The sequence below is a fragment of the Oncorhynchus tshawytscha genome, unplaced genomic scaffold (genome assembly GCF_018296145.1).
Source record: "Oncorhynchus tshawytscha isolate Ot180627B unplaced genomic scaffold, Otsh_v2.0 Un_contig_4162_pilon_pilon, whole genome shotgun sequence".
Lineage (NCBI taxonomy): Eukaryota > Metazoa > Chordata > Actinopteri > Salmoniformes > Salmonidae > Oncorhynchus > Oncorhynchus tshawytscha.
In genome coordinates, this window is record NW_024609704.1 from 27,854 (window position 1) to 43,874 (window position 16,021).

Below are 16,021 nucleotides of genomic sequence, written 5' to 3' on the forward strand. Positions count from 1 at the left end.
GAGAGGTAGCTGTTAGAACAGAGAGAAGAGAGGTAGCTGTTAGAACAGAGGGAAGAGGTAGCTGTTAGAACAGAGAAAGGGAGAGGTAGCTGTTAGAACAGAGGGAAGAGGTAGCTGTTAGAACAGAAAGAAGAGGTAGCTGTTAGAACAGAGAGAAGAGAGGTAGCTGTTAGAACAGAAAGAAGAGAGGTAGCTGTTAGAACAGAAAGAGAGAGGTAGCTGTTAGAACAGAGAGAAGAGAGGTAGCTTTAAGAACAGAAAGAAGAGGTAGCTGTTAGAACAGAGGGAGAGTTAGATTTTAGAACAGAGGGAAGAGGTAGCTGTTAGAACAGAGAGAAGAGAGGTAGCTGTTAAGAACAGAAAGAAGAGGTAGCTGTTAGAACAGAAAGAAGAGAGGTAGCTGTTAGAACAGAAAGAAGAGGTAGCTGTTAGAACAGAAAGAAGAGAGGTAGCTGTTAGAACAGAAAGAAGAAGAGGTAGCTGTTAGAACAGAAAGAAGAGAGGTAGCTGTTAGAACAGAAAGAAGAGAGGTAGCTGTTAGAACAGAAAGAAGAGAGGTAGCTGTTAGAACAGAAAAAGAAGAGGTAGCTGTTAGAACAGAAAGAAGAGAGGTAGCTGTTAGAACAGAAAGAAGAGAGGTAGCTGTTAGAACAGAGAGAAGAGGTAGCTTTAAGAACAGAAAGAAGAGAGGTAGCTGTAAGAACAGAAAGAAGAGAGGTAGCTAGAACAGTTAGAACAGAACAGAAGAGAGGTAGCTGTTAGAACAGAAAGAAGAGGTAGCTGTTAGAACAGAAAGAAGAGAGGTAGCTGTTAGAACAGAAAGAAGAGAGGTAGCTGTTAGAACAGAAAGAAGAGAGGTAGCTGTTAGAACAGAAAGAAGAGAGGTAGCTGTTAGAACAGAAAGAAGAGAGGTAGCTGTTAGAACAGAAAGAAGAGGTAGCTGTTAGAACAGAAAGAAGAGAGGTAGCTGTTAGAACAGAAAGAAGAGAGGTAGCTGTTAGAACAGAAAGAAGAGAGGTAGCTGTTAGAACAGAAAGAAGAGGTAGCTGTTAGAACAGAAAGAAGAGAGGTAGCTGTTAGAACAGAAAGAAGAGAGGTAGCTGTTAGAACAGAAAGAAGAGAAGCTGTTAGAACAGAAAGAAGAGGTAGCTTTAAGAACAGAAAGAAGAGAGGTAGCTGTTAGAACAGAGGGGAGAGGTAGCTGTTAGAACAGAAAGAAGAGAGGTAGCTGTTAGAACAGAAAGAAGAGAGTAGCTTTAAGAACAGAAAGAAGAGAGGTAGCTGTTAGAACAGAAAGAAGAGAGGTAGCTGTTAGAACAGAAAGAAGAGGTAGCTGTTAGAACAGAAAGAAGAGAGGTAGCTGTTAGAACAGAAAGAAGAGGTAGCTGTTAGCTGTTAGAACAGAAAGAAGAGAGGTAGCTTTAAGAACAGAAAGAAGAGAGGTAGCTGTTAGAACAGAAAGAAGAGAGGTAGCTGTTAGAACAGAAAGAAGAGAGGTAGCTTTTAGAACAGAAAGAAGAGAGGTAGCTGTTAAGAACAGAAAGAAGAGAGGTAGCTGTTAGAACAGAAAGAAGAGAGGTAGCTGTTAGAACAGAAAGAAGAGGTAGCTGTTAGAACAGAAAGAAGAGAGGTAGCTGTTAGAACAGAAAGAAGAGAGGTAGCTGTTAGAACAGAAAGAAGAGAGGTAGCTGTTAGAACAGAAAGAAGAGGTAGCTGTTAGAACAGAAAGAAGAGAGGTAGCTGTTAGAACAGAAAGAAGAGAGGTAGCTGTTAGAACAGAAAGAAGAGAGGTAGCTTTAAGAACAGAAAGAAGAGAGGTAGCTGTTAGAACAGAAAGAAGAGAGGTAGCTGTTAGAACAGAAAGAAGAGGTAGCTGTTAGAACAGAAAGAAGAGGTAGCTGTTAGAACAGAAAGAAGAGAGGTAGCTGTTAGAACAGAAAGAAGAGAGGTAGCTGTTAGAACAGAAAGAAGAGAGGTAGCTGTTAGAACAGAAAGAAGAGAGGTAGCTGTTAGAACAGAAAGAAGAGGTAGCTGTTAGAAGGTAGCTGTTAGAACAGAAAGAAGAGAGGTAGCTGTTAGAACAGAAAGAAGAGAGGTAGCTTTTAGAACAGAAAGAAGAGAGGTAGCTGTTAGAACAGAAAGAAGAGGTAGCTGTTAGAACAGAAAAAGAAGGTAGCTGTTAGAACAGAAAGAAGAGGTAGCTGTTAGAACAGAAAGAAGAGGTAGCTGTTAGAACAGAAAGAAGAGAGGTAGCTGTTAGAACAGAAAGAAGAGGTAGCTGTTAGAACAGAAAGAAGAGAGGTAGCTGTTAGAACAGAAAGAAGAGAGGTAGCTGTTAGAACAGAAAGAAGAGGTAGCTGTTAGAACAGAAAGAAGAGGTAGCTGTTAGAACAGAAAGAAGAGAGGTAGCTGTTAGAACAGAAAGAAGAGAGGTAGCTGTTAAGAACAGAAAGAAGAGAGGTAGCTGTTAGAACAGAAAGAAGAGAGGTAGCTGTTAGAACAGAAAGAAGAGAGGTAGCTTTAAGAACAGAAAGAAGAGAGGTAGCTGTTAGAACAGAAAGAAGAGAGGTAGCTGTTAGAACAGAAAGAAGGAGGTAGCTGTTAGAACAGAAAGAAGAGAGGTAGCTGTTAGAACAGAAAGAAGAGAGGTAGCTGTTAGAACAGAAAGAAGAGAGGTAGCTGTTAGAACAGAAAGAAGAGAGGTAGCTGTTAGAACAGAAAGAAGAGAGGTAGCTGTTAGAACAGAAAGAAGAGAGGTAGCTGTTTTAGCTGTTAGAACAGAAAGAAGAGAGGTAGCTGTTAGAACAGAAAGAAGAGAGGTAGCTGTTAGAACAGAAAGAAGAGGTAGCTGTTAGAACAGAAAGAAGAGGTAGCTGTTAGAACAGAAAGAAGAGAGGTAGCTGTTAGAACAGAAAGAAGAGGTAGCTGTAGAACAGAAAGAGAGGTAGCTGTTAGAACAGAAAGAAGAGAGGTAGCTGTTAGAACAGAAAGAAGAGAGGTAGCTGTTAGAACAGAAAGAAGAGAGGTAGCTGTTAGAACAGAAAGAAGAGAGGTAGCTGTTAGAACAGAAAGAAGAGAGGTAGCTGTTAGAACAGAAAGAAGAGAGGTAGCTGTTAGAACAGAAAGAAGAGAGGTAGCTGTTAGAACAGAAAGAAGAGAGGTAGCTGTTAGAACAGAAAGAAGAGAGGTAGCTGTTAGAACAGAAAGAAGAGAGGTAGCTGTTAGAACAGAAAGAAGAGAGGTAGCTGTTAGAACAGAAAGAAGAGAGGTAGCTGTTAGAACAGAAAGAAGAGAGGTAGCTGTTAGAACAGAAAGAAGAGAGGTAGCTGTTAGAACAGAAAGAAGAGAGGTAGCTGTTAGAACTAGTTAGAACAGAAAGAAGAGAGGTAGCTGTTAGAACAGAAAGAAGAGAGGTAGCTGTTAGAACAGAAAGAAGAGAGGTAGCTGTTAGAACAGAAAGAAGAGAGGTAGCTGTTAGAACAGAAAGAAGAGAGGTAGCTGTTAGAACAGAAAGAAGAGAGGTAGCTGTTAGAACAGAAAGAAGAGAGGTAGCTGTTAGAACAGAAAGAAGAGAGGTAGCTGTTAGAACAGAAAGAAGAGAGGTAGCTGTTAGAACAGAAAGAAGAGAGGTAGCTTTAAGAACAGAAAGAAGAGGTAGCTGTTAGAACAGAAAGAAGAGAGGTAGCTGTTAGAACAGAAAGAAGAGAGGTAGCTTTAAGAACAGAAAGAAGAGAGGTAGCTGTTAGAACAGAAAGAAGAGAGGTAGCTGTTAGAACAGAAAGAAGAGACGTAGCTGTTAGAACAGAAAGAAGAGAGGTAGCTGTTAAGAACAGAAAGAAGAGAGGTAGCTGTTAGAACAGAAAGAAGAGAGGTAGCTGTTAGAACAGAAAGAAGAGAGGTAGCTGTTAGAACAGAAAGAAAGAGAGGTAGCTGTTAGAACAGAAAGAAGAGAGGTAGCTGTTAGAACAGAAAGAAGAGAGGTAGCTGTTAGAACAGAAAGAAAGAGGTAGCTGTTAGAACAGAAAGAAGAGAGGTAGCTGTTAGAACAGAAAGAAGAGAGGTAGCTGTTAGAACAGAAAGAAGAGAGGTAGCTGTTAGAACAGAAAGAAGAGAGGTAGCTGTTAGAACAGAAAGAAGAGAGGTAGCTGTTAGAACAGAAAGAAGAGAGGTAGCTGTTAGAACAGAAAGAAGAGAGGTAGCTGTTAGAACAGAAAGAAGAGAGGTAGCTGTTAGAACAGAAAGAAGAGAGGTAGCTGTTAGAACAGAGGGAGAGGTAGCTGTTAGAACAGAAAGAAGAGAGGTAGCTGTTAGAACAGAGGGGAGAGGTAGCTGTTAGAACAGAAAGAAGAGAGGTAGCTGTTAGAACAGAGGGAAGAGAGGTAGCTTTTAGAACAGAAAGAAGAGAGGTAGCTGTTAGAACAGAAAGAAAGAGGTAGCTGTTAGAACAGAAAGAAGAGAGGTAGCTGTTAGAACAGAAAGAAAGAGGTAGCTGTTAGAACAGAAAGAAGAGAGGTAGCTGTTAGAACAGAAAGAAGAGGTAGCTGTTAGAACAGAAAGAAGAGAGGTAGCTGTTAGAACAGAAAGAAGAGAGGTAGCTGTTAGAACAGAAAGAAGAGAGGTAGCTGTTAGAACAGAAAGAAGAGGTAGCTTTAAGAACAGAAAGAAGAGAGGTAGCTGTTAGAACAGAGGGAAGAGAGGTAGCTTTAAGAACAGAAAGAAGAGAGGTAGCTGTTAGAACAGAAAGAAGAGAGGTAGCTTTAAGAACAGAAAGAAGAGGTAGCTGTTAGAACAGAAAGAAGAGAGGTAGCTGTTAGAACAGAAAGAAGAGAGGTAGCTTTAAGAACAGAAAGAAGAGAGGTAGCTGTTAGAACAGAAAGAAGAGAGGTAGCTTTAAGAACAGAAAGAAGAGGTAGCTGTTAGAACAGAAAGAAGAGAGGTAGCTGTTAGAACAGAAAGAAGAGAGGTAGCTGTTAGAACAGAAAGAAGAGAGGTAGCTGTTAGAACAGAAAGAAGAGAGGTAGCTGTTAGAACAGAAAGAAGAGAGGTAGCTGTTAGAACAGAAAGAAGAGAGGTAGCTGTTAGAACAGAAAGAAGAGAGGTAGCTGTTAGAACAGAAAGAAGAGAGGTAGCTTTAAGAACAGAAAGAAGAGAGGTAGCTGTTAGAACAGAAAGAAGAGAGGTAGCTGTTAGAACAGAAATAAGAGAGGTAGCTTTAAGAACAGAAAGAAGAGAGGTAGCTGTTAGAACAGAGAAGAGAGGTAGCTGTTAGAACAGAAAGAAGAGAGGTAGCTTTTAGAACAGAAAGAAGAGAGGTAGCTTTAAGAACAGAAAGAAGAGAGGTAGCTGTTAGAACAGAAAGAAGAGAGGTAGCTTTAAGAACAGAAAGAAGAGGTAGCTGTTAGAACAGAAAGAAGAGAGGTAGCTGTTAGAACAGAAAGAAGAGAGGTAGCTTTAAGAACAGAAAGAAGAGAGGTAGCTGTTAGAACAGAAAGAAGAGGTAGCTTTAAGAACAGAAAGAAGAGAGGTAGCTGTTAGAACAGAAAGAAGAGAGGTAGCTGTTAGAACAGAAAGAAGAGAGGTAGCTGTTAGAACAGAAAGAAGAGAGGTAGCTGTTAGAACAGAAAGAAGAGAGGTAGCTGTTAGAACAGAAAGAAGAGAGGTAGCTGTTAGAACAGAAAGAAGAGGTAGCTTTAAGAACAGAAAGAAGAGAGGTAGCTGTTAGAACAGAAAGAAGAGAGGTAGCTGTTAGAACAGAAAGAAGAGAGGTAGCTGTTAGAACAGAAAGAAGAGAGGTAGCTGTTAGAACAGAGAAAGAGAGGTAGCTGTTAGAACAGAAAGAAGAGAGGTAGCTGTTAGAACAGAGGAGAGGTAGCTTTTAGAACAGAAAGAAGAGAGGTAGCTGTTAGAACAGAAAGAAGAGGTAGCTGTTAGAACAGAAAGAAGAGAGGTAGCTGTTAGAACAGAAAGAAGAGGTAGCTGTTAGAACAGAAAGAAGAGAGGTAGCTGTTAGAACAGAAAGAAGAGAGGTAGCTGTTAGAACAGAAAGAAGAGAGGTAGCTGTTAGAACAGAAAGAAGAGAGGTAGCTGTTAGAACAGAAAGAAGAGAGGTAGCTGTTAGAACAGAAAGAAGAGGTAGCTGTTAGAACAGAAAGAAGAGAGGTAGCTGTTAGAACAGAAAGAAGAGAGGTAGCTGTTAGAACAGAAAGAAGAGAGGTAGCTGTTAGAACAGAAAGAAGAGAGGTAGCTGTTAGAACAGAAAGAAGAGAGGAGGTTAGAACTGTTAGAACAGAAAGAAGAGAGGTAGCTGTTAGAACAGAAAGAAGAGAGGTAGCTGTTAGAACAGAAAGAAGAGAGGTAGCTGTTAGAACAGAAAGAAGAAGTAGCTGTTAGAACAGAAAGAAGAGAGGTAGCTGTTAGAACAGAAAGAAGAGAGGTAGCTGTTAGAACAGAAAGAAGAGAGGTAGCTGTTAGAACAGAAAGAAGAGAGGTAGCTGTTAGAACAGAAAGAAGAGAGGTAGCTGTTAGAACAGAAAGAAGAGAGGTAGCTGTTAGAACAGAAAGAAGAGGTAGCTGTTAGAACAGAAAGAAGAGGTAGCTGTTAGAACAGAAAGAAGAGAGGTAGCTGTTAGAACAGAAAGAAGAGGTAGCTGTTAGAACAGAAAGAAGAGAGGTAGCTGTTAGAACAGAAAGAAGAGAGGTAGCTGTTAGAACAGAAAGAAGAGAGGTAGCTTTAAGAACAGAAAGAAGAGAGGTAGCTGTTAGAACAGAAAGAAGAGGTAGCTTTAAGAACAGAAAGAAGAGAGGTAGCTGTTAGAACAGAAAGAAGAGGTAGCTGTTAGAACAGAAAGAAGAGGTAGCTGTTAGAACAGAAAGAAGAGGTAGCTTTAAGAACAGAAAGAAGAGAGGTAGCTGTTAGAACAGAAAGAAGAGAGGTAGCTGTTAGAACAGAAAGAAGAGAGGTAGCTGTTAGAACAGAAAGAAGAGAGGTAGCTGTTAGAACAGAAAGAAGAGAGGTAGCTGTTAGAACAGAAAGAAGAGGTAGCTTTAAGAACAGAAAGAAGAGAGGTAGCTGTTAGAACAGAAAGAAGAGAGGTAGCTGTTAGAACAGAAAGAAGAGAGGTAGCTTTAAGAACAGAAAGAAGAGAGGTAGCTTTAAGAACAGAAAGAAGAGAGGTAGCTTTAAGAACAGAAAGAAGAGAGGTAGCTTTAAGAACAGAAAGAAGAGAGGTAGCTTAAGAACAGAAAGAACAGAAAGAAGAGAGGTAGCTGTTAGAACAGAAAGAAGAGGTAGCTGTTAGAACAGAAAGAAGAGGTAGCTTTAAGAACAGAAAGAAGAGGTAGCTGTTAGAACAGAAAGAAGAGAGGTAGCTTTAAGAACAGAAAGAAGAGGTAGCTTTAAGAACAGAAAGAAAGAACAGAAAGAGGTAGCTGTTAGAACAGAAAGAAGAGAGGTAGCTGTTAGAACAGAAAGAAGAGGTAGCTGTTAGAACAGAAAGAAGAGGTAGCTGTTAGAACAGAAAGAAGAGAGGTAGCTGTTAGAACAGAAAGAAGAGAGGTAGCTGTTAGAACAGAAAGAAGAGAGGTAGCTGTTAGAACAGAAAGAAAGAGGTAGCTGTTAGAACAGAAAGAAGAGGTAGCTGTTAGAACAGAAAGAAGAGAGGTAGCTGTTAGAACAGAAAGAAGAGAGGTAGCTGTTAGAACAGAAAGAAGAGAGGTAGCTGTTAGAACAGAAAGAAGAGAGGTAGCTGTTAGAACAGAAAGAAGAGAGGTAGCTGTTAGAACAGAAAGAAAGAGGTAGCTGTTAGAACAGAAAGAAGAGGTAGCTGTTAGAACAGAAAGAAGAGGTAGCTGTTAGAACAGAAAGAAGAGAGGTAGCTGTTAAGAACAGAAAGAAGAGAGGTAGCTGTTAGAACAGAAAGAAGAGAGGTAGCTTTAAGAACAGAAAGAAGAGAGGTAGCTGTTAGAACAGAAAGAAGAGAGGTAGCTGTTAGAACAGAAAGAAGAGAGGTAGCTGTTAGAACAGAAAGAAGAGAGGTAGCTGTTAGAACAGAAAGAAGAGAGGTAGCTGTTAGAACAGAAAGAAGAGAGGTAGCTGTTAGAACAGAAAGAAGAGAGGTAGCTGTTAGAACAGAAAGAAGAGGTAGCTGTTAGAACAGAAAGAAGAGAGGTAGCTGTTAGAACAGAAAGAAGAGAGGTAGCTGTTAGAACAGAAAGAAGAGAGGTAGCTGTTAGAACAGAAAGAAGAGAGGTAGCTGTTAGAACAGAAAGAAGAGAGGTAGCTGTTAGAACAGAAAGAAGAGAGGTAGCTGTTAGAACAGAAAGAAGAGAGGTAGCTGTTAGAACAGAAAGAAGAGAGGTAGCTGTTAGAACAGAAAGAAGAGAGGTAGCTTTTAGAACAGAAAGAAGAGAGGGGAGAGGTAGCTTTCAGAACACACAGTGTTTATAGATGTTATATTATATCTCACCAGGTATACACAGCTGTAGTCTCTCCACAGTGGTAGTCATGTTCCTCTGCTGTATCCGACAGCGAATCACCTCCTCCGTTTGGGCTGTCACCTTACATAAGAGAGGTCAAAAGAGTTAAGACCTCCCCAATTACGCAGAGAGGTCAGTCAGAGGTTCTTCCTGTCTCCATCTGTCCTCTAACTGACCACAGGCAACACTGACACGGGAGACGAAGAGTCTTACCTCTCTGCCGGCGTCTTGTAGTCTTCTGTTCGTGTCGGTAACCTGGCCCTTAAATAAAAAGATCACTACTGTCAGACAACTTCCTGTCGTAGCTGCTCACCTTGTAATGAGATCAGCCTCCATGAGGGCACAGGGACAAAGGCAAATTCTGATTCAATCTGCAACGGGAACTTGGAACTGTTGGTCGGCATGGAAGCTTTTATGCGGCGTAATAGATTATGACAGTCCTTCCCCCCCCAACAGATTCTGTGACAAACTTGTCAATTCTACGTTGAGGATGTTTGAACTCTACTTGTCTCTACAGGTCTTGTCAAACAATTCAATTCAATGACCCAATTGACCAGTGGGCCCTTTCCTGATAACCTCAATGAGCTCCATGTGCCATTCATTGTCTACAGTGAAAGAGCCCACTGCATTTTCTGGTAATTAAACATTGGGTTTCAGAGCTGAATACAAAACAGTCACTGGCTGGTTGATTCACAGAGTGGAGGGATCCGGAGATAACAGGCTGAGTTAGGAGGGAGGTAGGCAGCTGCAGGTGCAGGGGGACAGTAGGGACAGAACGACCACACAGGGAGGTTCCCACATTGCGTCTCATTAGCTCATGGTAATAAGGAAGCCATTTATTCTGGGGTTAATTAAAAAGTCTCATTAATCTGTGGGAGAAAAATGGCCAGTGAGCTAGTTGATCTGCTGCAGTACCTGCTGCCCTGTTATCTGAACATGCTTCATATACTGGCTAATGATTGGTCCAGTTACAACCTTGGGTCGACCAATCAGACCATCTACTCATCTAATGACCACTTTCAGCTGGGGAAAGAGAGTTAAAGAGAGCTGGCCTCGGTGCAGCTGGGCTGGGGGAACCTAGACCGGCTCGGTCCTGGGGGAACCTAGACCGGCTCAGTCCGGGGGGAACCTAGACCGGCTCAGTCCGGGGAGAACCTAGACCGGCTCAGTCCGGGGGGAACCTAGACCGGCTCAGTCCGGGGGAACCTAGACCGGCTCAGTCCGGGGGAACCTAGACCGGCTCAGTCCGGGGGAACCTAGACCGGCTCAGTCCGGGGGGGGAACCTAGACCGGCTCAGTCCGGGGGAACCTAGACCGGCTCAGTCCGGGGGAACCTAGACCGGCTCAGTCCGGGGGAACCTAGACCGGCTCAGTCCTGGGGGAACCTAGACCGGCTCAGTCCTGGGGGAACCTAGACCGGCTCAGTCCTGGGGGAACCTAGACCGGCTCAGTCCTGGGGGAACCTAGACCGGCTCAGTCCGGGGGGAACCTAGACCGGCTCAGTCCTGGGGGAACCTAGACCGGCTCAGTCCTGGGGGAGGGAGACAGTGAATGATGTCATCTAGGAGGAGAAACCTCTCATAGTTCCTTCTCTATAAGAACCCTTAAAAGGGGAAGTTCACCCATTTCTACATGTGACCTTCTTTTACGTCCTTCTGTGCTTCTAGTTGATCCTCAAAACTTTGAGGGGGTGAGAGAGGGCTGAGGGGGACGCTATCGCTGGTTCAAGATAGAGGTAGACTAGATAGATCCACTACTATCCCTGGTTGAACAGAGGTAGACTAGATAGATCCACTACTATCCCTGGTTGAACATAGAGGTAGACTAGATAGATCCACTACTATCCCTGGTTGAACATAGAGGTAGACTAGATAGATCCACTACTATCCCTGGTTCAACATAGAGGTAGACTAGATAGATCCACTACTATCCCTGGTTCAACATAGAGGTAGACTAGATAGATCCACTACTATCCCTGGTTCAACATAGAGGTAGACTAGATAGATCCACTACTATCCCTGGTTGAACAGAGGTAGACTAGATAGATCCACTACTATCCCTGGTTGAACAGAGGTAGACTAGATAGATCCACTACTATCCCTGGTTGAACATAGAGGTAGACTAGATAGATCCACTACTATCCCTGGTTGAACAGAGGTAGACTAGATAGATCCACTACTATCCCTGGTTGAACATAGAGGTAGACTAGATAGATCCAACACTATCCCTGGTTGAACATAGAGGTAGACTAGATTGATCCACTACTATCCCGGGTTCAACATAGAGGTAGAGTAGATAGATCCACTACTATCCCTGGTTGAACATAGAGGTAGACTAGATAGATCCAACACTATCCCTGGTTGAACATAGAGGTAGACTAGATTGATCCACTACTATCCATGGTTGAACATAGAGGTAGACTAGATAGATCCACTACTATCCATGGTTGAACATAGAGGTAGACTAGATAGATCCACTACTATCCTTGGTTGAACATAGAGGTAGAGTAGATAGATCCACTACTATCCCTGGTTCAACATAGAGGTAGAGTAGATAGATCCATTACTATCCATGGTTCAATATAGAGGTAGAGTAGATAGATCCACTACTATCCCTGGTTGAACATAGAGGTAGAGTAGATAGATCCATTACTATCCATGGTTCAATATAGAGGTAGAGTAGATAGATCCACTACTATCCCTGGTTGAACATAGAGGTAGACTAGATAGATCCACTACTATCCCTGGTTGAACATAGAGGTAGACTAGATAGATCCACTACTATCCCTGGTTGAACAGAGGTAGAGTAGATTGATCCATAGTTTCCATTTCTTTAGCTCTCTTTTTACGCTACTGCTACTCTCTGTTCATCAAACATGCATAGTCCCTTTAACCATATCTACATGTACAAACTACCTCAATCAGCCTGACTAACCGGTGTCTGTATATGGCCTCGCTACTCTTATTTCAAATGTCTTTTTACTGTTGTTTTATTTCTTTACTTACCTACACACACACACACACACACACACACACACACACACACACACACACACACACACACACACACACACACACACACACACACACACACACACACACACACACACACACACACACACACACACACCACACCACACCACACCACACCACACCATTTTTTTCGCACTGTTGGTTTGAGCCTGTAAGTCAGCATTTCACCTGTTGGTTTGAGCCTGTAAGTCAGCATTTCACTACACCTGTTATATTCGCAGCACGTGACTAATACACTTTGATTTGATTGGGTCTCCTGTCTCACCATCAGTTTCTCTGCGTCGGCACGGACTTTGAGCAGCTCGGTGATGGCGTCCACAAACCCCTGGTGGTGGAAGTTGCACATCTTCTCTATCTCTCTGTCATGGTTACGGATCCTGACCTCAAGCTTCTCCATAAACCTCTTGTGGGCATTAGGCTGGTCATCGTACACAGACCTGAAACACACAAAGTCAGGGAACAGGAGAGTTAGATCTGAAACAGACAAGGTCAGGGAACAGGAGAGTTACAAGGTCAGGGAACAGGGGAGATACAAGGTCCGGGAACAGGGGAGATACAAGGTCAGGGAACAGGGGAGATACAAGGTCAGGGAACAGGAGAGTTACAAGGTCAGGGAACAGGAGAGTTACAAGGTCAGGGAACAGGGGAGTTAGATCTGAAACACACAAGGTCAGGGAACAGGAGAGATACAAGGTCAGGGAACAGGGGAGTTAGATCTGAAACACACAAGGTCAGGGAACAGGAGAGTTACAAGGTCAGGGAACAGGGGAGATACAAGGTCAGGGAACAGGGGAGATACAAGGTCAGGGAACAGGGGAGATACAAGGTCAGGGAACAGGGGAGATACAAGGTCAGGGAACAGGGGAGATACAAAAAGGGGCAACAAGAAATGTCACCTAACCAACAGGGTAGTCTAGGCTGAGATGTCACCTAACCAACAGGGTAGGCTGGGCTGAGATGTCACCTAACCAACAGGGTAGGCTGGGCTGAGATGTCACCTAACCAACAGGGTAGGCTGGGCTGGGCTACCGCCACCTAACCAACAGGGTAGGCTGGGCTGAGATGTCACCTAACCAACAGGGTAGTCTGGGTTGAGATGTCACCTAACGAACAGGGTAATCTGGGCTGAGATACCACCTAACCAACAGGGTAGGCTGGGCTGAGATGTCACCTAACCAACAGGGTAGTCTGGGCGGAGATGTCACCTAACCAACAGGGTAGTCTGGGCTGAGATGTCACCTAACCAACAGGGTAGTCTGGGCTGAGATGTCACCTAACCAACAGGGTAGGCTGGGCTGAGATGTCACCTAACCAACAGGGTAGGCTGGGCTGAGATGTCACCTAACCAACAGGGTAGGCTGGGCTGAGATGTCACCTAACCAATAGGGTAGGCTGGGCTGGACTACCACCTAACCAACAGGGTAGGCTGGGCTGAGATATCACCTAACCAACAGGGTAGGATGGGCTGGGCTACCACCTAACCAACAGGGTAGTCTGGGCTGAGATGTCACCTAACCAACAGGGTAGGCTGGGCTGAGATGTCACCTAACCAACAGGGTAGGCTGGGCTGAGATGTCACCTAACCAACAGGGTAGGCTGGGCTGAGATATCACCTAACCAACAGGGTAGGCTGGGCTGGACTACCACCTAACCAACAGGGTAGGCTGGGCTGAGATATCACCTAACCAACAGGGTAGGCTGGGCTGGGCTACCACCTAACCAACAGGGTAGGCTGGGCTGAGATATCACCTAACCAACAGTGTACGCTGGGCTGAGATATCACCTAACCAACAGGGTAGGCTGGGCTGGGCTACCATCTAACCAACAGGGTAGGCTGGGCTGAGATATCACCTAACCAACAGGGTAGACTGGGCTGAGATACCACCTAACCAACAGTGTAGGCTGGGCAGGGCTGAGATGTCACCTAACCAACAGGGTAGGCTGGGCTGAGATATCACCTAACCAACAGTGTAGGCTGGGCAGGGCTGAGATGTCACCTAACCAACAGGGTAGGCTGGGCTGAGATGTCACCTAACCAACAGGGTAGTCTAGGCTGAGATGTCACCTAACGAACAGGGTAGTCTAGGCTGAGATGTCACCTAACGAACAGGGTAGTCTGGGCTGAGATGTCACCTAACGAACAGGGTAGTCTGGGCTGAGATGTCACCTAACCAACAGGGTAGTCTGGGCTGAGATGTCACCTAACCAACAGGGTAGTCTGGGCTGAGATGTCACCTAACCAACAGGGTAATCTGGGCTGAGATACCACCTAACCAACAGGGTAGGCTGGGCTGAGATACCACCTAACCAACAGTGTAGACTGGGCTGGGCTGAGATGTCACCTAACCAACAGGGTAGTCTGGGCGGAGATGTCACCTAACCAACAGGGTAGGCTGGGCTGGGCTACCACCTAACCAACAGGGTAGTCTGGGCTGAGATGTCACCTAGCCAACAGGGTAGGCTGGGCTGAGATGTCACCTAACCAACAGGGTAGGCTGGGCTGAGATATCACCTAACCAACAGGGTAGTCTGGGCTGGGCTACCACCTAACCAACAGGGTAGTCTGGGCTGAGATGTCACCTAACCAACAGGGTAGGCTGGGCTGGACTACCACCTAACCAACAGGGTAGGCTGGGCTGAGATATCACCTAACCAACAGGGTAGGCTGGGCTGAGATATCACCTAACCAACAGGGTAGGCTGGGCTGGGCTACCACCTAACCAACAGGGTAGGCTGGGCTGAGATATCACCTAACCAACAGTGTACGCTGGGCTGAGATATCACCTAACCAACAGGGTAGGCTGGGCTACCATCTAACCAACAGGGTAGGCTGGGCTGAGATATCACCTAACCAACAGGGTAGGCTGGGCTGAGATATCACCTAACCAACAGTGTAGGCTGGGCAGGGCTGAGATACCACCTAAACAACAGGGCAGGCTGGGCTGAGATATCACCTAACCAACAGGCTTGGCTGGGCTGAGATATCACCTAACCAACAGTGTAGGCTGGGCAGGGCTGAGATGTCACCTAACCAACAGGGTAGGCTAGGCAGGGCTGAGATGTCACCTAAACAACAGGGCAGGCTGGGCTGAGATATCACCTAACCAACAGGCTTGGCTGGGCTGAGATATCACCTAACCAACAGGCTTGGCTGGGCTGAGATACCACCTAACCAACAGGGTGGGCTGGGCTGAGATATCACCTAACCAACAGGGTAGGCTGGCTGAGATACCACCTAACCAACAGGGTGGGCTGGGCTGAGATACCACCTAACCAACAGGGTAGGCTGGGCTGAGATAGCACCTAACCAACAGTGTAGGCTGGGCAGGGCTGAGATACCACCTAAACAACAGTGTAGGCTGGGCTGGGCTGAGATACCACCTAAACAACAGTGTAGGCTGGGCAGGGCTGAGATGTCACCTAAACAACAGGGCAGGCTGGGCTGAGATATCACCTAACCAACAGGGTAGGCTGGGCTGAGATGTCACCTAAACAACAGGGCAGGCTGGGCTGAGATATCACCTAACCAACAGGGTGGGCTGGGCTGAGTTATCACCTAAACAACAGGGTAGGCTGGGCTGGGCTGAGATATCACCTAACCAACAGGGTAGGCTGGGCTGAGATATCACCTAACCAACAGGCTTGGCTGGGCTGAGATATCACCTAACCAACAGGCTTGGCTGGGCTGAGATACCACCTAACCAACAGGGTAGGCTGGGCTGAGATACCACCTAACCAACAGGCTTGGCTGGGCTGAGTTATCACCTAAACAACAGGCTTGGCTGGGCTGAGATACCACCTAACCAACAGGCTTGGCTGGGCTGAGATATCACCTAACCAACTGGCTTGGCTGGGCTGAGATACCACCTAACCAACAGGGTAGGCTGGGCTGAGATACCACCTAACCAACAGGGTAGGCTGGGCTGAGATACCACCTAACCAACAGTGTAGGCTGGGCAGGGCTGAGATACCACCTAAACAACAGTGTAGGCTGGGCTGGGCTGAGATACCACCTAACCAACAGTGTAGGCTGGGCTGCTGTGGGACAGAGTGGAGGGAGGGCTCTGATAGCCAGTGCACTACCTTGTACACAAAGCCTGAAGTTAGTGCTTTAAAGTCAGTGGGCTGCAGAAGTAATGGGTTGATATTAGGAGACTGAGGCTACATGATCCTTCTAACAGAGACTCATGACGCCATCTGATGGCTAAACAAACACCAAGCTGAGGGTGGTGTGTGAACTGGGAACAAAACAACAGGGTTGAAACAGATCTGTCCAGTTTGTGAACCTACGACTCCCCCTACTGGACAAAACGCAGAACACCCACAGCAGAACCAGGAAGTGAAAAGGAGTCGTCTAGACATACTGCAGGATGGAGCAAATAGGGCTATGAACGGTCAAACTTTTAAACCAAATTGGGAACCATAACGCTGAGAAAAATTCCTAACCAATAAAAAAACACAATTAAAATCACGTTACAGTTATCACAAAACCTTATTTTCAGTGTTGTAGCCTA

General features: G+C 45.2%; 1 protein-coding gene across 2 annotated transcripts in view; it reads right to left on the reverse strand.

Annotated features, from left to right (window-relative positions):
• LOC112238227 (exocyst complex component 6-like) overlaps positions 1–16,021 on the reverse strand; it is a gene marked incomplete at its 3' end in the record, with an annotated part of 68,225 nt that overhangs the window by 22,918 nt on the left and 29,286 nt on the right. For both annotated transcript variants that reach the window (XM_042317117.1, XM_042317118.1), the window contains 3 exon segments: positions 8,466–8,556; positions 8,689–8,736; positions 11,773–11,944. In XM_042317117.1, the coding sequence (XP_042173051.1) occupies positions 8,466–8,556; positions 8,689–8,736; positions 11,773–11,944 (311 nt within the window).